Source organism: Physella acuta, unplaced genomic scaffold (assembly GCF_028476545.2).
Source record: "Physella acuta isolate Inbredline_101_S28 unplaced genomic scaffold, ASM2847654v3 ptg001237l, whole genome shotgun sequence".
Lineage (NCBI taxonomy): Eukaryota > Metazoa > Mollusca > Gastropoda > Physidae > Physella > Physella acuta.
In genome coordinates this window covers 198,617-220,663 of record NW_026732753.1, presented here as the reverse complement: position 1 = coordinate 220,663, position 22,047 = coordinate 198,617, and the positions used below count along the sequence as shown (strand labels likewise).

The 22,047-nt window shown below is 33.0% G+C and overlaps 2 protein-coding genes and 1 long non-coding RNA gene across 3 annotated transcripts; 1 reads left to right on the top strand and 2 right to left on the bottom strand.

Moving 5' to 3' along the window:
- Window positions 1–959: 959 nt before the first annotated feature.
- LOC131957402 (peptidyl-prolyl cis-trans isomerase FKBP2) lies at window positions 960–11,495 on the bottom strand. Its single transcript, XM_059322197.1, has 4 exons — window positions 11,123–11,495; window positions 3,573–3,685; window positions 2,732–2,814; window positions 960–1,596 (listed from the first exon to the last, which is right to left on the bottom strand). The coding sequence occupies exons 1-4, from the start codon at window positions 11,303–11,305 to the stop codon at window positions 1,535–1,537; spliced, it is 441 nt and encodes a 146-aa protein (XP_059178180.1). The 5' UTR covers window positions 11,306–11,495; the 3' UTR covers window positions 960–1,534.
- A 1,957-nt stretch (window positions 11,496–13,452) lies between these two features.
- On the top strand, window positions 13,453–21,945 carry LOC131957396 (putative small nuclear ribonucleoprotein Sm D2). Its single transcript, XM_059322192.1, has 3 exons — window positions 13,453–13,605; window positions 19,919–20,098; window positions 21,370–21,945. Coding segments are annotated over exons 1-3 (357 nt in total). The 5' UTR covers window positions 13,453–13,603; the 3' UTR covers window positions 21,545–21,945.
- On the bottom strand, window positions 14,909–17,905 carry LOC131957397 (uncharacterized). Its single transcript, XR_009389104.1, has 3 exons — window positions 17,679–17,905; window positions 16,328–16,489; window positions 14,909–16,200 (listed from the first exon to the last, which is right to left on the bottom strand). It is a non-coding gene; the product is annotated as an uncharacterized LOC131957397 (long non-coding RNA).
- Window positions 21,946–22,047: the final 102 nt, after the last annotated feature.

The window sequence follows — 22,047 nt, the reverse complement described above, 5'->3', positions numbered from 1 at the left end:
CATGAGCTTTACCACTGGTGTTTACTAATATTATAGCCAAAATAGAATAATAATGGGCAGTTAAAACTTTTATATTGACTTTATAAGGGAAGGGAATATTCTGAATATATTGCAAGTAACTGATAAGATTGAAAGCAATTTAAATTAACAAAATAAGAAATTAAGTCATTCTAGTAAACATTTTAGGAGCATTTTTTTAGTGTATTTGTAAAAGTGGTGGTAGCCACTTAAGGCACCACCTGTTTATACACTATTAAAGTTAAGTGCATTATTTTACAGCAAACCAAAGCAGATTATAAAGGTTTTTTTTTTTTTAATTTTTTTTTAGTACTAACTCTAACTTAAAATATGTGACGTCATAAGGCTTCATTTGCAATGAATTTGTTACTGATATATGATAAGCTTATCAAACATTTCTGAATACATGTTGCTGATCCAAAAAATTTTTTACTAAAATTATTCTTAAAGTATTATTGCTCTTAATATCAAATGAAAAACACAATATTTGCCAACAATAAATATGAAATTCATCAAATTTATTTTTAAATTTCACAAAGCATTAATTAACATAAGTTTGGTACCCTAAAGCTCAAATCCCCAACCTCCAAAACAATAATTCTAACATAAAGTTTAAAATTTTTGTAATAAAGACTAGCTACTGTATATTTGTAATTTTAAAATTTATGTTTTTAAAATCGGTAAATGATACAAAAATGGTGATTCGTTACATATCATCAGGGTTTAGCATGTTTAAAAGTAGCAGGAATTTCTGCTTACATTTCCACCATAAAAAAAATAAGCTGCTTAGGGCAAAATAAATGTGAAATCCTTTAGAACTTAACTTGAGGACCTGGTAAGGAATTAAAATGTGAGACTGGGTAGGTAGGGCCTCATACTTTTGATTTATTGAAAATGGGACTATTATTAACAATGTACACAAGTTTAGCAAAACAAACAGCAAGTGTATTGAGAAATTTATTTTGAAATATAAAATCCTTTACATTTTTTGTGAATGAACAAGTGTTTTAAAGGCATCTGTGATATATTAAAAACAATAACACATTTGAAAAAACAACCTATAACCAACATAAACTAAATTAGTTTTTTTAAATGCATGTAGTACTTACTTTAACCAAACTAAAAGAAGTGAATTGGTGCAAAGAAATTGAAGACATGAAAATAATGGAAGGAATAGGAAAGGATTGAAATGAATAGAAAGATGTTATAATAAATGTCCTTGGCTTCACTGAGAGTTGGAAAAGGCACAACAAAAAACAACAAAAAACAAGTAATTTAAAGTTAGTGAATATTAACTTGAAAGTAAATTATAAAGTAAAGGAAAATACTGTTCTTAGATTTAATAAACATACAATAAGATTTCCTTCAAAGAACAAAATAGATTAAAAGTCAAAGATGCATTTAATTACAGACTTTTACATTATAACTTGTATTGAAATATATTTTAGTCTACACAATGATATGATTTTTATTTAAAGCAACAAGGTTTGGACATTATTTTTTTTAAATAAAAGAACTAAAGCTCTTCCTTCCTTTCTATTTTAAGAAGCTCCACTTCAAAAATTAATGTTGCACCTCCTGTTGGGAAAAAAAAATTTCTATTTTATTGGCAGGGCTATCAAGTTTTTTTTTCTGCTGGCCTGAATTACATGTCATGGTTGGATCAGAATTATGTACAAGGGTTAGGGGGGGGGGGTCATAGAATTAATCCCTCTACTCTTTTATAAGTATAATAAACTCCCTAGTCCCCCCCCCTCCAATCCTATCCTAAATCCTATCTAACCTTAACCTGTAGCCTATCATCCCTAACATATTTTTATCCACCAAACAATAACTTATTCTACCTAGATACTTTAAAGTATTAAAAATTATTTCTTGAGACTTTACTTTAAGAAACATTTATTTTACTTATATTTTAACTTCAATACACAAATCAATGATGTGATTTTTCTATTTGAGTCCCCATTTGCCTTTGTTAATTTCATTTCTCTGAATTTTTCTGGAGATTTTCAATTATTTTTTTTACAAAATTGTAACAATTCAGAAAAAGAAACACAGAAACCTCTATAGAAACAGCTGACATATTAAATTCCTGAATTATTATCAAGGTTAAGTTGGATTTTTTCTTGTTTATTTTTACTGCGGCAGTAAAAACACTTTTTATCCATGTCAACAATAATGACAGAACCCAACTGGACAAACTCGGCAGCCTCCATTAAAACTTAAAGATTATTATTAAGCTCTATGCTGTTGAAGACTTACATTTTTTAAAAATATTGATACCATGTCTTTAAGAATATAAGACATAATTTAAAATTGAAAAGAAGTGCAACTAGATCATTTCAGCTTAAATTAGCTTAATGTTAAAATAAAATTTTACTTCCATCTTGTTGAATTGTAAAAAAATTTTTTAAAAATTCATAAGGGAAACATTAAATTGCAGTAAGACAAGACTTTTATTGTTATTTTGGAGTAAAATAAATTTGTATTTAAAATATTAGCCATATCAAACTACTAAGTACAATAATGGTGTGAGACTGCTTGAACAAAGTCTGGTCTGAAAATTAAAATATTTCCTATAATCTTTTTCATGGTCTGATCACATGTCTGCTGGATAACTGTGTTTTAGATCACTCAGATTACATCCATTTTGAAGTTTAAGATTAAGCTTAGTGCCATATTATTAGAACTTAGAAATAAAAATTTGTATTACCAGGTATTTTAGGAGGAGCCCCTCTATCTCCATAGCCCATCTCTGAAGGAATAACCAGCTTGCGTTTCTCTTCTTCACACATGCTATAATAAAACAAATTGTGTGTCTCAAGAAAAATATTATGTAATTTTTTATAACAGTTCCATCTAAGGTAACATGCAGATATATAACAAAAATAGGATATTTTTTGCTATCACATTTACTTTATAATCATTCATGTAATACAAATAAAAGTTTGTTATTAACACATTTTTGAATCATAATATTTTAAAGAAAATTTATTATAACATGTGTGATTGTTGCTATATAAAGAGAAGTTGATTTGCAAGAGGGCCATCATTGTTGATTATTGGATTACTTAATAGACACAAATTTTAATTTAAAAAAAAACCAAGTACATTTTATCATAAAAACTCAACTACAAAGCCTAATTTTGTGTTCTTGGCAAGAATGTCTAAGCCAGTTGAATAAATATATTTACGCAATAACTTAAAATAGAAGACATTTACTAAAAATATGATTTTTTTAAACATTGTTCTGGGTGTGTTATATAATAACTTTTTTAAACCTGATGGTCCATGGGGAAAGTGAAGTAGAGTTAACCTGTTTCTGAGATTTCGGCATATGAAGGGATAGTGTGGTCAGCACTATGCCCAGCCGTCTTTGCTTTCCCTAACATGAGTTAGGTACACATTAGAGCTGGGTGTACTCTAGGATATTCTACTGACTTAATTCCGCATAATTCTGTAAGTAAGTCAAGGGTGTGCTCTAACGTTAGGTCAAGTCATCCCATGTGTGTTATATAACGTGTATAATCCCTTAGTATTTTTATATAACGTACTTCAGAAGACCCTGATCCCATCCTTTAATAACCTGTCCAGTTCCTAGAGTAAATACGAAAGGCTCTTTTCTGGGAATGCTGCTGTCAAACTCAGTACCATCTTCCAACTTTCCCTACAATATGCAAAGTAAAATGTTTGAAATCAAATATATAACAGCTGAGTCATAATAGAACAACTTAAATGAAATAATAACTTCGCTGTCTGTCTATCTATCTGTGTATGTATCTATCTGACAAGAACGCTCTAGAGAAAACACAAGCAATTTAAAAACATGCATAGTAATTCGAAAAACGAAATATGACGTCGTATTGAGCATAGAGTAGAAAATAATATCAAGCCGGAGAATGCACACAGTAATATGACGTCATTGATTCTCGAGTAAACATTGAATAAAAAGGGAATTTTGTCTAATCTAAGTGGTTTGCGTTAAGAGTTTCTTTCATACAATTCTTCGGGTAGGGGCTAAACGCGACACCAGTGTTTCTTTCAGACTTTTTCCTCCCCGGAGGGTGGGATCTTTTTCTAATCTAAAAAGTGTTTAGCGTGCAGTTTTTTTTTCAAGCATCTCTTCCGGTAGGGGCGAAGCCCCGCCCAGATTCTTCCTTTAGTTTGTATGATCTACAAATGCGCCCAGTGTTTCTTTCAGACTTTTTCCTCCCCGGAGAGGGGTGGGGGTACTTGAAATTTTCGGGGGCGGGGTAGAATTTTCTGGGAGGGGGCGGATACTGGAAAAAGTATATAAAGCATGGCCAACAAAATTATGCTAAGAGTCAGACTTTCAAAAACTTAAAAGGGTTAAGATTTTTTAAAGTAAAATACAAATGGTGCAAACTGGTGCCCTGTCAAAACGGTCCAGGACAAATCGGCCCCATTAATATGACCCCGTCAAATCGACCCCCGACAAAACGACCCAGTCAAAAGGGCCCCGACTGATTGGCTCCCGTTATATTGACTCGTGACATATAGGCTCCCGACAAATGGACTCTCGACATATTGGCTCAGGACATACTGGCTCCCGACATATTGGCTCCTGAAATAAGGGCTCACAACAAATGGGCTCATGACATATTGGCTACCGACAAATGGGCTCCCTACATATTGGCTCCTGACATATTGGCTACCGACAAAATGACTCCCGACATATTGGCTACCGACAAAATGACTCCCGACATTTTGGCTCCAGACAAATGAATTGGCATAAAAGTAATCATTTTGTCCTACCTCCACTACTACTATAACCTCTTTTTAATGCCTGAATGAAATTGTTTTTCATGAACCAACATCAATTCACAAACAAATCAAGCCCTTAACAGCTAAAATCTACCAATTCTAAAATGTTGATAATGTTTTATTTATAAAAAAAAAGCATAGAGAATCTAGCCCTAAAATCATGAGGAATGAGGGATTTGATTAGTGATTTACACTGTGATTAGGAGTAGCTTAGTACAATACACATTATATTCTTTGTTTTTGTTACATAGTACATGCTAAAAGATTCCTCGGGGGAATTTTTATACCAGTGTCCGATAATAGAATCTTCTTTGGAAACCCATGAATTAGATTGGACTAATAGGTAAAACCTTAGTTTATCGTCGGTTATTATTCCAGAATGGTATAGCAGTAAAAAAAAACAGTAAAACAATGGCAAAGTCTGTCACACAATTCTGGTATCCACCAGAAGTACTGTAAACCATACTTTATTTGGCGTCATCTTTTATTTTTAATACAGCATGTTTAAAATTTGGATAGATTTATTTTAATTGCGTGTTCAATACTACTTTATTACTCATTTTGTATAACTAGTAATTTTTAAGTGTTTCAGCTAAATATTTCTGCTACTAAACATTGTTTAACAGGGTTCGTACCCAGTCTGGAAAAAGTCATGACTTAAAAAAGTCTGGACGGGTCTACACTGTGGTATGACCGTTTTTCACTAGGTAACGTAGATGAAACCTAATTTCTCAGTTACTACGTCATTGGGGGAGGGGGGAAGAGTTAAGACCTGTCTTTTTTTGTTGTTGCTTGACTGACCGTGAAAACGTTTAGGGCTAGACTAACCCGCCCCTCATAGAAACTAAGGTCACTAATATCTAAACTTGTATGAACTCACCGTGACCCCAAGTACGTAGATGGTGCTGTTTGGCTAGGTGAGGGAGAAGGGGGAATAAAAGTTATGGTACAGTTCATGATATGACGTATTAGACTGGGCTACTGTGACCCCTCCACCGTCTCTCGTTGTGTGTGTGTGTGTGGGGGGGGGGGGGGGGGGGGGGGGGAATACCGGTAGTTTTTAATAGCAGACAAAAGTTTCTCAGCTATAAGCACAAATAATGGTGTGGTTACAAAGGTCTTGTTTCATTTTCAAAATAGTGTACGGACCCTGTTTCTAGTCACTTTTACTCTTTTTGTAATAATTTTTACTATTTTCGAAATCTAGATTTTTTTTTACTTGGCCTAGCAGCTAGCTAGATCTTATTAATTAATGGCTGCAAATCCCCTGCAAGCCAAAAACATTAAATTATTACATTTGACTTCATTATTTATATTTATATTTATGTTTTTTTTTTATTTTTAGATCTACTAATTTAAATCTAATATTATATTTATTCTTGTTTTCTTTTGTCGATTAAAAAATTAAAACATTAATTTACTACAATCGACTTTCAATTTATTTAAATTTCAATGATCAAATAAACCAAGGTTTACCGTAACTCAAGTTATCGAAACTCAACAAACATTACCCGATAATTTCCGACGCTAAACTAAGGTTTTACCGACTAATATAATACTAATATTAGTAATAACAGTAATAAGTAATATAAATATTAGTATTTCTTGCTACCCCTGAGGCGTGGCCGGTTGCTAACAACAATATGGCGTACGGACCGGATGCATGACTTCCGACGATTTTTCGTCTTAGTTCCAGAGCCCTTCTTAGAATTACTTTTAAAAATGTTTATCATGAGTAAAATGGCGGCTTTTCACGTTATAAAAACATGCTATAGGTAGCAAGGCTAAATATGCCAGAAAAGCATTTTAAAATTTGCTTTGGAGAATGAAGGCTAAATTTAAGTCGGTCTCTTTAAAATTAATAGAACTTCTAAAATATTAGCCCGGAGGTCACAAAAATGAATTGGAGGTTGTAGAACTATTAGGTTTATCATTATATGAAGAAATAAATCAAATATTGCATGCGCTTTTTAAAATAAGACACGACTTTTGAATGACAACCAAATTTTTTTATTTTTTTAAACCATGTGACCGCTATTTGATGATCACTAGTGGGGAACTCTGGGTACATGGCCACTTAAAAAGTCTAACCTAAGTATTTGTTGTATTTGTGGTTTTCTTTAGCTTCAAGCGTAAGAAGAGTTGTCATGGAGAGGTGTGTTGTGCATTTTTGTGAGTGTCAATAAATATTAAATTAAGTAATTTAGTTTAAAACGAACTAAAAACTTCTAAATTAGTGCCTAATGGATTAAATATGGATGTCTATCATTCAGTAGTCATGCTTAATTTGAAATTTGGGTAAATTCTAGATTTAGTAAGAAAAACTGGTAATCTATCGCTTTAGCGTAATCAATTCGGCCGTCACTAGTAATGTAGGGATAAGGTAACTAATAAATATGGCTTAAATATGGATATATTTTTGCATATTTTACTAAAATACTAAAGATAATTGAATATTAAACTACATTTAAGGTTTAAATCAATAAAAATGTCAGGAAATTAAAGTTTAACAACGATGTTACAGATACTAAATTTGCTATTAAAAACAGCGGCCATCTTAAGAAAATATTATTTTGAGTAATTTCCCTTTAATTTCTATTTGTATGGAAATGTATTGATGTTTGCTGTTAAATAGGTTAGTCTTGTGTTTAAATACAAAGCATGCGTTTTTTTTTTAAATTCTGCCCTTTAAACAATTTAATTGACTGACAATAAACATCAGTTCTATAACTATTATTATGAGATGCAATTTTTATACATTAAGATACTCCCTATTTTTATAGAGCTACCACTACATATCTAATGTTTATTTAAATATTAGTTTGAGTTCATTCTTATTGTTTGTGTTATTTTTTGTTTCCTATTTTCATTTAATATTTTCATGCTTTTTTCCTTTAATTAGTGATTTAATCACAAATGACGTCCCGTTTTTGACCTCTCTTCACCTTAACCCCCCCCCCCCACCCCCATTTTTGCCGTCACGAAATAGTCGTAATGTCGAAAATTACCTTTTTGCCCTGTCTATTAAAAAGTCAAGCCATAATTCTAATGAAAAATATTTTTAGCATTTTTGTATTAGGTGAAATACATAACGTTTCACGTTTCTTACCCCTCCCACTTCCCGCGTAAAACGTCGTCTCAAAACCAGTTACTCCACCCCTTAAGTGTGCGATGTCATTTAGGGTAGATGTCAAGTCCTATATACATTTTGAATAACCTTTGTTGTCAAAATGTTGATACCAAATACCCAAAATGAGTTATATGGGGTTGCCCATAAACGATGTCACATATGCAATGCTAATGTGACGTCAACTTACGCAGGGTGGTCGGGGGGGGGGGGATGCGTGACGTCTATTTTGGAATCTTCTATAAAGCTGTGCTCAGTGAAAATGAGGAACATAAAGCGTTCGTTTTCATGCATACATTTGTTCATAACTATTGCATGCCTGTTGTACTAAGCGGTGTTAAACAACCTCAGCACATCATCCCCGCCAAAAAGGGCCTTCCACATTGACTCCAAATGAAATAACTTCTGACAACAAGGCTCAAACCAAGTAGCTCCTGTCAACAATATTCGACAAGTATTGACTAGCAGGTAAAATGGGGCAAATCGAAAATTGAAAGTTTGTCGCCTCTGGGGGGTGACACCATTAAGTGCCGCACCGGGTGACACTCGACCTCGCTACGCCACTGAGCTAATGTAAAGCCACAGCTCAGTATAGGCTTGAATTTAACATAAAATAGTGTTAGCAGTGGACAGCCTCTAAGACTGTGCATTAGGAGTACGGCCGTCGGCAAAACGCCAGAGTCCGACGATATCTGAACATCAATTTTGTCTTTAATGAAGTGCGGAGCACCTTTAAGACCTGAGCTTGGCCCCTGTTGACACCACCACTAGCGCCGCTTATGTCCACATATTAATCACACGTTTTGCGTGGAGCTTAATGGACAGACGTTTATAGGTGGGACCGGGAGCCTAAATGCATTTACCGAAGCCGCTGTGTCACGGGCATTTTAGAGCCGAACGTCTCAGGGCAGCAGGTTGCAGAAATTAAAAGCACGTGAATTTGTATAGTAGAGGGAGAACATCATGCCACTGTAATAAATTAAACAACAATATAATTCACCGAACTAAAGTTATTTAGATCTATTCGTCAGGCTAAACGTCGTTAAAGTCTCATCGCCATAGTGATTTAGGGCCTGTTTTGATTTTCTTTTAATTACGCGGTATCTTTCTTAAACATTAGCCTAATGACAAATGACGTCACGCGCGCCGCGAACTTTGTGACGTTGTGCTTAGTGGGGGGATGAAGCGGCGTGGTTGAGAAAAATGACGTATTTCTTTTTTTTTTTTAACAGACGAATAAGTGATAGATTCTAATTTTCCTACGAACTATACGTTGATCTAGTTTTTTTTTTCTAGAGTGGGATATCACTATATGGTGATGGGCGATTTATATATAATCTCAATATATTCTGATCTACTACTATTCATACGGCAACTATTATACTCGTGAGGAGGACGGGAATCACTCTTATGTTCCGCAGACACTAATTAACAATGTCAACAACTTAGTTTATGAAATAACATGAACTTAATGAACACACACTTATAGATCATTTTCACAATATCAAATAATACATCCGTCTTCTACTATATCTAACCCCCAACTAACTTCACTGCTGCGTCTTACGTCATCGGTACATTGTCGCACCATGCTCACGTCACACTCACGCTACAAATATTTTATTGAACACGCGCACAATACTCTCGCACCAAATCGTCTACCGTCAAGTTCGTACCGTCCTTAGTAACCTCTACTCGTCTAGTCTAATTCTATATATCTACGCTATGACACATATAGTGGGTGTTTTTTTGTGTGGTAATAATGGATGGTGGGGAGGGGTAAACATTGACTACTGAAGAAATCAAAAACTGATGACAGCAGAAGGCAAAGAAAAAAAAAACCATGTGGTATTCAAATGTAACTAATTAAAATTTGAACCTATTTTAAAAAACACAATAATCTTAATTCATAAAAAGTGTAGGCCTAAGACTAATGTCTACAGACAAAATAAACAACTAGGCTTAATTAAATGGATCGCCCATAAATGACGTCATACTTTTCCCGACAATTTCCCTCTCACCCAATAGTTACTAAAAGCAAGATGATGATTTAATATCATATCGCAGTTCTACTATACCCGAACCCTTAATCACAATTTCTAACGAAAACGAATATATTCTTCATCATTTTTGAAAAAAATATTTTACACCGTCCCATATTTTGAGTCCAACGTCATTTATGAGGAATATGGACGACCTAATAATTGACAAGTTAAGGGGTCATCCATAAATGACGTCACGCTTTTTTAATACGATTTTTACCTCCCCCCCTCTCATCCGTCACACGTCGTCACAAAAAGTCAGACCCCCCCCTAAAATGACGTCACACATCAGCCTACAACCCCCCCCCACCCCCCTCAAAATTGCAGTTGAGTTTTTTTAAAACATCGATATTTTTCCAAAATCTTGTCTGAAATATGTCAAAATATAGTATTTTAATCAATTCCTATTATAATTTATTAAAACTGTTTTTTTAAAAAGCTAAATAATGTCTAAAATTCGTTTTCTAACTTTTCTTATCTATAAAGCAAAAGTGTGACGTAGCACCATCTGAACCCCCCCCCCCCCCCTCCCCGTCATCACACATAGTCACAAAATTACCGACCCCCCCTCCCCCCTACGATTGTGACGTCATTTATGGACGACCCCTAATCAGTACAAAAGGGTTTAGTAAATGTTGGACCTCCCAAAATTTTTTGAGATCTTGGATGTACATACTTACATAGCCTTCATTTAACTTAAAATTACTTATATTAAACAAGACAGGTATGTATATTAAACAACAAAGTCAACACAATATACATACGAATAGACATTTTTATCCAGGGAAACTACTCTAAATTTTATTTGGAAAGATGGCCGCTGTTTTTTTTCTACTAATATTTATCTCAAACACCTAGTTTAAAGTTAGTTTCATGTTATTTAAATTGTTTTGGTCACTGTTTGTTATTTTAAATCAATTATCTGTGATATTTTGTAAAATTTGACTTAAATAAACTTATTTAAACAAATATATTCATCAGCTACCTCTCCCGCACATTACTATTGCAGCCGAATTGATTACGCTAAAACGATAGATTACCGAAAAACTAATAAATAAATAAAATATAGATAGATTCTATTCATGTTCGCATTTGTTCGGTAACCTCTTAGTCTTGTCTTAGTCTTTACTTTACTAAACTGGAAACTCACTGTGTAATGCATATGCAACACATCTCCTTTCCTAGATTTGATTTTACATTTTTCTGGATCAACTCTTTTTTTAATTCCGATTTGCAGTTTCTTGTCTTTGTTTTCAGCGCTGATATTTTCAACAAAAACTAAAATTAAAACAAGCATACACTGCAAATAAATGAAAGTATTCGAGAGATGCATGGTTTTTTAAACACTTTTCAGTTGTGATTCAGTACTAAATAGGAAACTAGATCTAGATAGATCTAATATTTTCTGATTAGATCTAGAATCTAGATCTAAATAAATTAATAAATGTGGACTCTAGATCTAGATCTAGATTCTAGCAGTTATAGAAATCAACAGCTTCCGGCACACATAGGCTAGGCCTACACATCAAGGCAACACTCTGTGGTCCTACTTAAAACCGTAACTAAGCAAAATAAAAACGCAAAGCAAAATACCATCCGATTTTTGTACTGAACGACTGATGACTTAAAAGCAATATGCCTATTTATTAATATTATTATTAAGTTATCTAATTCCTTGTTTGTTTGATTTTACTTTCTTGTATACGAAATAGACAGTGGCGGAACTAGAAAAAAAGGCCACTCCGCAAAATAATGTGTCGCCCCCCCCCCCCCCGGCTGCATTTTAAAACCATTTCCTAATTTAGTAATTGTATCTATATCATTGAAGTATGTCAATCTTGAGACAATAAATCACACAGAAAATAAAATATGTTCAAACACATTTCGGGTATGATCTAATCATAATCGTGTTTTAAAAACGTCTTATCTCGTTTACACTCGCCGAAATTTATATATAATAAACTCAGAGGTTTGATGTGTTACGATTTTCCGTGTTTGTTTTATTCATATGTTTTTTTTTTTTTCATTTATAATAATAATTTTGAATACATTCCTTTTTATAGTTGTGTAATTCTTTGGTATGCTTTAGTTTGATAATAATTTAGAGAAGAGTTCAATTTTTAATTTGCTTTGTACAAAACTTTTAAAATCAACTTTTTCGGTACCTCTAGTAAACTATTTAAAGAGGATTCATAAGTCATGGAAGTGGTTTGAAGGTTTGTCTATCTGTCATACTTCACCTCATGTCGTTTTTTTTTTGTCTATACAATAGTGTGTGTTAGTTTAGTGTAGAACAATCACTGATTTTTTATATTTTTTTTTTACAAAAACCACAAGTCTATCAAGTTGCAAACGAAATAAAATTGTTTTTGGTCGGATTTTGGGCGGTATGGTAGACATTTCATGTAGATCTATATATTAGATTATATACGTAAATTTCTATCAGCGTGTGACCGATTTGTGGTAACAGAAAGTGGTACTCTACTCTATTTCCGATTTCTCAAAAACCTTTAGAATTTTATCATCATTGCCACCCCCCCCCCCCCCAACCAAAGATCTGTCCTGTGGCATTTTATCAACCTGACTCCAGATGTAACCCATCTTTGTAGTTTCAAAGTCCCATGTTTCTTGTTCGACATCTGTTACGCAACTACCAAGTCGTCACATATCTTTCTAGTGAAAATGTTTATAATTATTTTACTTATTCTCCGTTAGCATTTTGATCGGAGGCCGCTTTAGTTAATTACATTCATGTCATTAACGAAATGTTTGTTTATACTTTCATTTTAAGTTGCCTCATAGGCGTAGCGAGGGCGGGGTGGGGGTGCGGACCGCACCGGGTGACACCATTTATGGGGGGAGGATGGACACCAATGAGGCAAATAACTGAAACCTTGACATCAGAAAATTACGTATTTGCCAGTTACATAAAAGATTAATTTAAGCTAAATAATCTTTTAAGAACAAATCGACAATTATTACAAGAGGGTGGGGATGACATCATGACGTAAACGTGCTAGCTATAAAGAAAACAATGCTACATCGAACTGCATTATTAACAGACTATAGATAATCATTGTTACTATAAAGTATGTAGCGATATATATATATATATATATATATATATATATATATATATATATATATATATATATATATATATATATATATATATATATATACAAACACACACTTTGTTTCATGGGTGGGGGTGACACTACGAAGTGCCGCACTGGGTGTCACCCGACCTAGCGACGCCACTGAGTTGCCTTCATACGCGTATTTCAAAATTCTAAGTAACTATTCGATAATCTTGCATTGTCATCCAACATCTACCCCTGCGACAAATTTCAGCCCAATCGGACAATGGGAACTGGGCTAAATTAATATCACAAGTTTTGCCACACACATACACACATACGCTACGCACGCACACACCACACAAACGAGCAAGCTGAATAAAATGTTTTTAGCCTAAAAAGAAGCGAAACAAAATAAACTAGCGGAAACGGAAGTTGATTTCAAAATTGCCGTAAAAAATAGTCGGCTTAAAATAAAAATAGTAAACAAAGCGTTTTCTTGACGAATAAAAATCGGATTACTATCGGATAAATCCTTCTGATATTTTAAAATGTAAGTTGTTTTCTTTTATCTCGAATACTGTTAAGATATTTGCTATGTGTATTTTTGTAAGTAAATTTTAAAAAAATTGGTAGATCAGTTTTTTTTGTGTAGCCTACGTAATAGTTATAAATTCTAGAATCTAGATCTTTATCTGTTAGATATCTACTTTATTAAAAAGTAAGAATTCAAATAAAATTAGAACTAGATCTATATGGTATTTTAAATCAACTCTAGTGTTAAAATAGTATTTCTAGACTAGACCTATCGAATAAGATTTAAATATATTTTTTTATTACTACACTTCTGTGGGTAATCTATCGTTTTGGGTACGTAAAATCGCCCGCGATTTGTAATGTGAAAAACAGGTGACTCCTTAAATTTTAATAATTATTTCACATTTTGAGGAGGATTTATGTTTTAAAAAATTCAAAAATGTTTCCTTGATTCATTTATGTACCTGTTTTTAAACAATTGAATTAAAACTTTTCCTTAATAAATGAAGACTAGCGATGTTTCCAACAGATGCAATTAGGCTGTTGCTCGTAATTTTTAAACTCCACTAATTTCGAGTAAAATTATATCACAAACAAACAGGATTTTTTTCCCTACACATTGATACCAATTTTGTGTCTCTAGCTTAATTAGGAGCTAAGATATGGCCTTTTAAAAATTTGTGGGCGTGGCTTAAACAGCTTAGACCTTCGTCATTCAAGTCTATGTTACGCAAGAAAAAAAGTTGGCACCGATGGTTTTTTCATTGCATCATCACGGATTCGCATTTTTCGAAAAATTAAAAAATTATAATTTTATTGCATCATCCGGGATTCGCAATTTTTAAAACTAAAAAATTATAATCAAGCTTAAAGCCTACGTTATACTGGACTGGATATGATTGACTGAGTAATTTAATTCCATTCATGATTCATATATTATTATTGACTTATTACTCCGTGTAAAAAAATTAATGTAGGTTTAAAATAAACTAGATCTAGTTATTGTAAATCGATTTATTAATATTTAATACTGTTACTACTATTATATAATAGAAATGCATAAGCACAAGTTCTTTAATGTAATTGTAATGAACGATATTACTTGGGTAGATGAAGTAGAGTAGACCTACACACACATCACATGGAAAATGGAAGTAGCAACTGGTTGCCTTTATGATACCTTCTCAACCCCCCCCCCCCCCCCTTGATATTCAGTGTCTATATCAGGAGGCCATAATAAAATTATAGAACACAAGAAAAAGAAAACAGCTGTCAAAGTGTGTACCAGTGTTTATTACTACTGAACTATGCATACATTTCAATGTTTGCTAAAAGAAATATAAATTATTAAAATACAGTAATCAGATTACCACATGAATTTTAATTTTGTCTAATAAAATAGAAACATTTAGGAGAATGGCAAAGTAAAAAAAAAAGATTTTTTGCAATAATTTAAAAATATGTTTATAAGAGCAAAGAAATAAATTACATAGTGACAACCTAAATTTAGCCCTTGTATAATCTACGATCAACACAGTACTGTAAAACAGTTACATAATCAAGAAATTAGCCTCTTCTCATTACGATCCCTCTTAAGAAGAAAAGTAGTAGCCTATTAATTATCAAGGAATAAACATTAAAATATTGGTTTAAAGTATAATTACTAGTAGATCTAGATCTAACCCATTTATTGAATGTATGCTGGAAAAAAAATAGGTGACGAAAAATTTCTTGGATCACTTTAGTCGCTTTAGTGTTAAAACAATTTTCTAAAGTATCAATCATAATTAATCTTTAGATACAATTAGCACATCTAAGGAAAAGAAGCACATTGACTACTGATTCTAGGGTTATCTAGCTGATTTCAATTACCCTGAAAAATAAGTTAAGTAATTAATTAAAATGTAATTTTTTTTTTTACACTATGAACACTAAACTTAATAATAAACATTGTTAGTATTAGTTTTCAAAATAAGTTTACAAATCACAGCAATAATTTTTTCAGTAACAATTTACAAAAACACTAATGTTTAAAAAATAAAGTTCATTTTTATACTAAAAATGAAAGAAGTACTCTGAAATTCTGTTTAGCTATTATTCAGAAAGAAAAACAAGATTCCTATAAAGTCAACCACCAGTGATTCTGCCCGATGACTGAAATCATCAGCATTATCCTCATCCTCTGCCCAGTAGCTTATGGTGTAAAGAGCTGACTTTTGTTTTGTTGCTGGCAGTCTTTTAATAGTCCTTCCAGTGTATTGCGACACACCCTGATCACCTTGCTCCCACCAGCTGAACACCAATCAGATTTCCCATCAGATACCTCTCCAGCTGTCGCACCAAGAAAGGCTCAGTAGAAGTCAACAACGCTTCCATGACTTTAAGAAACAGAGTACATTTGATCGCCACATTGCGTTCTTGTAAATGAGCTTTATCAAAGGACCAGAAATTAACTTCCCAATCAGCCTGAGTGCTTGCGGTGCTGCATGAGAACCCCAGGCTTCTTGAGATCAGCAAGCAGTTGAATGTAGATTTTAGTTATGTCCCAGCAGCCACATCATTCTCTTTAAGATGAGCCTTGAATAAAGCTGGATCTCCATGAAAACTGTACCTGAAAAGAGAAGGGCAAATGGAATTAGAATTTAGCAGACCATTTCACAAAATATATATCTAGCACAACATATTGCAAACTATATAAAATAAATATAAACAGAAATAAATTCAGTCTCCATACTTACTGAATGTACTTCCACCCGAGACATGGGTTGAACATAGAAAGGGCTGTACACAAGTTCCACCAACCTATTCCCAGTCACAAGCCTGTTCTCCTCAGCCGCTTTATCTCAGCCATCAAGTTTCTGATTACATTAGCAATCCTTCTTACGCCTTGTTGGTCTTGCCTATAAGCAAATAAGATGTACAAAGAAAACAAATTGACCCAAGTCTAGAATTAAATTAATAAAATTATCAAGTACTAAAATTGTCCTTAATAGGCCTAATTATGGATATATACATAGGCTTACATTAATTTAAATATATAGGCCTACTTGATGGAGAATTATACCTGCACTAGTCTAAATCTATTCTTAACCATTTAACAATGTCTCACTATTTTTACAAGATCTAGAATCTAGATCTAGACTAGATCTAGTACTTGTATGACCTAATCAAACATAATGATTAAATGATTGTGTTCATCTACTGAATGTACTGAATTAAAATAAATAGGCTAATTAATGAATTGATATAGGCCTAGTCCTACTTAATACTTAATGCAGAATTAGATGAACACTTATAGGCCTATAATTATATAATTAATTAACTTATCTAGATCTAGGTCTAAATCTAGAATCTAGATCTATATCAAAATTAACTAGCACCTTTTATTTCTTACTAGAATCTAGATTAGTGTAGGCCCTATTAGCCTATAGATTAAATTAGATCTAGAATAAAACTAGATCTAGGCCTAAAGCTAGATTATTTTTTACTAGATCTATTCTAAATCTAATCTGATCTAGACTAGATCTAGTTACTATAGATCAATAGAGCTAGTAATCTGGATTCGTTTTTCTAAATCCAGAATCTATTACTATTAGGCTATCTATCTTATTAATAATATCATCTAGATCTAGATCTATTCTAGGCCTATTTACTACTATACTAGTACTAGAGTCTAAATTTTCTATTTTCTAGAGTCTAGATCTAGAAATCTAGATTTAAGTCAACTTGTGTAAAAATCTTAAAATTAAATTAATGTAAAGTCTAGATCTAGACCTAATTGTCCTAATCAACCGTAATAATTTAGTAAATGTAATGTAGGCTACTTAAACTAAATTATTAATTATTAGTAGGCCTATAGTATACTAATAGTATAGTAATCAAGTAATGCGATATTTTAATAATGTAAGAATCACAGGAAATTTGGCGCGAAATTAAGGCTCTATCGCGGTGGGCCTTCCTAGGCTTGCGGACCATTGAAATCGTAATTTTAAAATATAGGTTAATTTTAGAAGACCCAATTATTAGTCTAGTCAACATTTGGGCATGTCAATGTAAATATTAAGTACCTTATTATTTATAGATTCTTACCTTATATTTCAGCACATTGCTCCTCTGTAAGATAATAAACGAGATCCAAAAATTAAAATAGGTTTTGAATCTAAATCCTCTTGAGGTTAAAACAAAGATGCGCACTGTGTCATGCGTAGATCAGGTGTGCTGTGGTTTCGCCTTAAGCGACATGGCCTTAATTACCAATGGGCAACCGGAAACATGGAATTTAGGTTCAAGGTACAGCCATGATTACCATGGCAACAAAGGTCAGGGCGCAAGCTGCGCAACTCGCTAATGCAATCATGCTCATTTACTATAGCAGCCATCTTGCCTAAGTTTTATTTTTATAAGCTTTTAGCGCCAGATTCAGGGGGAAGTCACTCTATTTTACAAATGGCTGCTGTTTATATAGCAAATCTTGCTCTCAGACACTGCTGTTTAAAGTTAATTTCTGGCCTATATTGATATATTTAGGTTTATTATTCATTTATCTATAATATTTGACACAAAAGTATGACAATATACTTCTATTAAAGCCTTGACAATGAGGTAACTTTTTCGTACATAAATAGCCGCGGGCGATTTTACGTACCCAAAACGATAGATTACCCTTCTGTGGCACCTTGATTGCGAGCGTCCCGACTTACGAGATTTTTAGATATGCGTAGTGGAGCTAGCGACTGTTTTTGTTTGCTTTGTTGGGAGTTACGAGCAAAGTTTTAGAATCAAGAAAAAGGTTCCATTGTAATCTATCGTTATAGGACAAAAATTGGCGAAGCTAGCAATGTGAAACTGAAAGAAAGGGAAGGTGGTAATCTGTTAACCGTTACTGTTAGATTTTCTTATTAGACTAATTTCTTAAATTAAAATGTGTATCCAAATATTTTTAGTAAACAAAGTGAAGTACCGACCCCATTCAGTAGACATATTAGGCAACTTTTGCATGGTGGCACAACTACATTTTTGAGATATCGTAACAAATAGCCTAATCGTGCATTAAACTATAATAAAGGGCTGTACTCAATAACAATGAAAATGTTTAGGCCCTATTTACATTCATTTTATTATGGCAGTACATTCCTTCCCTGGCTATGCTGACTATAGGTCAAGCAATGATAAACTCTGTGGTGATATTGTCACAGACATAATGGGGAAGACCGGGTTTGAAAATATTTTCACAGCAACCCAGACCAGACACAAGGACTTCATTCCATTCAGTGTTTCTTCCAGACTTTTTTCTTTGGGGGGGGGAACGGGACACTGTTAAAAGTATATATTTTCTATATAAATTATTGGCCTATAAATTTCATTTCATTCGGGGGTGGTAAAAAGAAGAGATGCCTGGAAGAAACTCTGATTCTATTATATAAATTGAGGCTTGTTTTGGAAATGGTGAAATAGAACATTGCTTAGTCCTTCAACCTAGGAAAGGATATAAGTATAGATGAAACAATGATTGAATTTGATGGTTGCCTAACATTCAAGCAATACATAAAATGGGGCATGGTGTGCCGCCGACGCCCTACAGGCTACCTTTTGCAGTTTGACATGTACACTGTTATGGTTGTCGCCTCAATGCCTAATGGATCAGGCTGTAGTGTTGTAATTAACTATTTATTAGTATACTAATACACATATTTACAAGGGTATATGGAGGAATATATATTATATATAAAGTATATATTTTTAAAAATTGGGGGGTGACACTTGACCTTACTACGCCACTGCATAATCTTCTACCATATTTTTTGGGGGAAGATGCTAAAAAGAAGTGCAGATCTTCAAACTAAAAGAATTTTCAAATTGTGGGTCCGTTAAAAACACTAAATTTAAGACCCCAAAATTCCTCCAATGTTTCTTAAAGGCATGATAATTAAAACACTTTAAACCTCAAAACAATTTTTTTGTCTAAATGTTTCGAGTCACACTGTTAAACGTGTGTCTGACGAACTTAGCCAGTAATATATAGATCTCTATTCATGTAATATTTTATTAATTAGTATAATTATCTGATTGAGGTTTTAATTAGAACATTCTGTCTAACTCAAGTTTTCACAAGCTAGTGATCAAAAGGTTCACTTTTTAAGATTTAGGAACTAAGTTGGACTACCCCTTCCTACATGGTTCTACTGTGAGAGATCAAATGTTTTGTTTTGCATTTATACTTTGAATAGCCTTGTATGAAAAAACATGCAACTGATTTTTATGTATGTAATATTTAAAATTCTGCTTGTTTGTTATACTCCTAATGTACAATTAACTTCTGTATTCTTTAGGGCTGCTGTTCAAAAACCCAAAAGTGAGATGACTCCAGAGGAGCTTTCTCAGCATGAACAGGAAGAATTTAATACAGGCCCTCTCTCTGTCCTCACACAGTCAGTTAAGAACAATACTCAGGTTTTAATCAACTGCAGAAACAACAAAAAACTTTTAGCAAGGGTTAAAGCCTTTGATAGGTAATAATTCATATATTAAGTTCATTTCAAACTTGAATTGTAATTATAAATGTTGATCGGTTGTCCTACACAAACTAAGATCCCTTGCTCCTATTTGAACGTCACTACCGATCTTAGTAAATAACTTGACATTGTTTATATCTTTTCTAGGGCTCTCAGAATCTTTATAATACTGAGTTTTTCCATTTATTAAATGATTCATTCACAACAATGAATCTAGAAAATGAGGTCATGTATTTAAAATACACCATAATAGCAATGCAATGTTATAGTGAGTGAATTTTCTACTGAGATTCCAGCAAGTACTAATATTTAGTACTAATAAAGCAGGAGTGATCTCCCCTAAATCTTCTAGAATATTCTTATATAACTACTATGGGGGATGGCAACTCTGGATATAGACAAGATTTTTAATTAACTTTTAATAACTTTAATTTTTAAAAATCAAATAGAATCTCGTAGAATAACTGCAAACAAAATGTGTATAATAGTGCAGAATATTAGTGCTTCATAAATTCATATTCGTTTTTTGAGAATTTGGAAATGCGTAAATTACTACTTCATGTCAACGGAAATTACTCAACATTTAACAGAAGGCAGACTATTAGATCTTTTACTTATGTGAAGTTTTGTTTATCTATCTGTACTCAAGTTATAGACTTTTGAAAAATTGAAAGTAGAATAAGCTCCACTTTTGATTATAGGAAATTGCTGAAAAGTTGATGCAGAATTGCCAATTTGATATATACTTATATATGAAATTTCATCAACCTAGCTGGAACGGTGCTCAAGTTATTGTGTTCACAGACACACATACACACACACTGACAGAATTGCAATGCTTAGTTTTTCCTACTCCATTACGCGTATAAAGCAGAAATTTTGATAAATCTGGGTTTAGAATTTTCGTCCGGTTAAAATAAGTCCTCTATACCTGTATAATGATGAAGTACTGAGGAGAAGTAAAAAAGTGAAAACTGTCAAAATTTCATGTGATTTTTGTTCATGATTACAATATTTCCTCTATACTGATACTCTGTATACGAGAAAGCGAAAAAGGCTGTTTAGAGTGAAAACTAATACACGTATCAATTTTTCAAAAGGAATAGCATTCATGAGCTTATCTTTTCCAAGCAAAAATATACCAGAAAAAATGGTTCTGCCAGAAAAATGGTTCAAGGAGCAGTATTTATCGAGCAATAAGCTACTCAGTTTAATATGTGTAAACATTTTAATTATCAAATATGTAATATGCTTAAAACTATTTTCAGACACTGTAACATGGTTCTTGAAAATGTCAAAGAAATGTGGACAGAACAGCCAAAGACAGGAAAAGGCAAGAAAAAGTCAAAGCCTGTTAACAAAGACCGCTTCATTTCAAAGATGTTTTTGAGAGGGGATTCTGTCATTCTAGTATTGAGGAATCCCTTGGCAACTGCCAAATAATATTTGAGGGAGTTTTTCAAACCCTGATCTCTATCAACAGGAAATGTCAGTGAGAGTGATCACATCCCACCTGTTACATTGATACAAACGTTTGCTGGGATTCATAGTTCAATACTAAAACGCAGTACTGACTTGTTTTGTTCAAATTTAAATCTAATTTTTATGGATACAAATTAAAGCAGCATTTGGTTGACTTACTGTTTTATCTCACATTTCCAGTTGATAAAGGCAGAAGTTTGCTGTAGTTTTTTGTAAATATACAATGCAGCCAATGTCTGTTGGTTTATTTGATGGACCTTTGTTTTTATATTACACAGCTTTTTAAACAAGTTGAATGACCGTTGTGGTTTGAGAGTTTTATGTACCATTTGTTGTTGCTCTAATAAAAATAAAAATCTCTACTCTTTTGTGTGATTATTTGTATAGGTTTTGTTTCACTCACAGTCAAGAAATGACTTATTTTTCCTTCAGACTGCACCACTGTAAGCTTGATGCAAAATGAT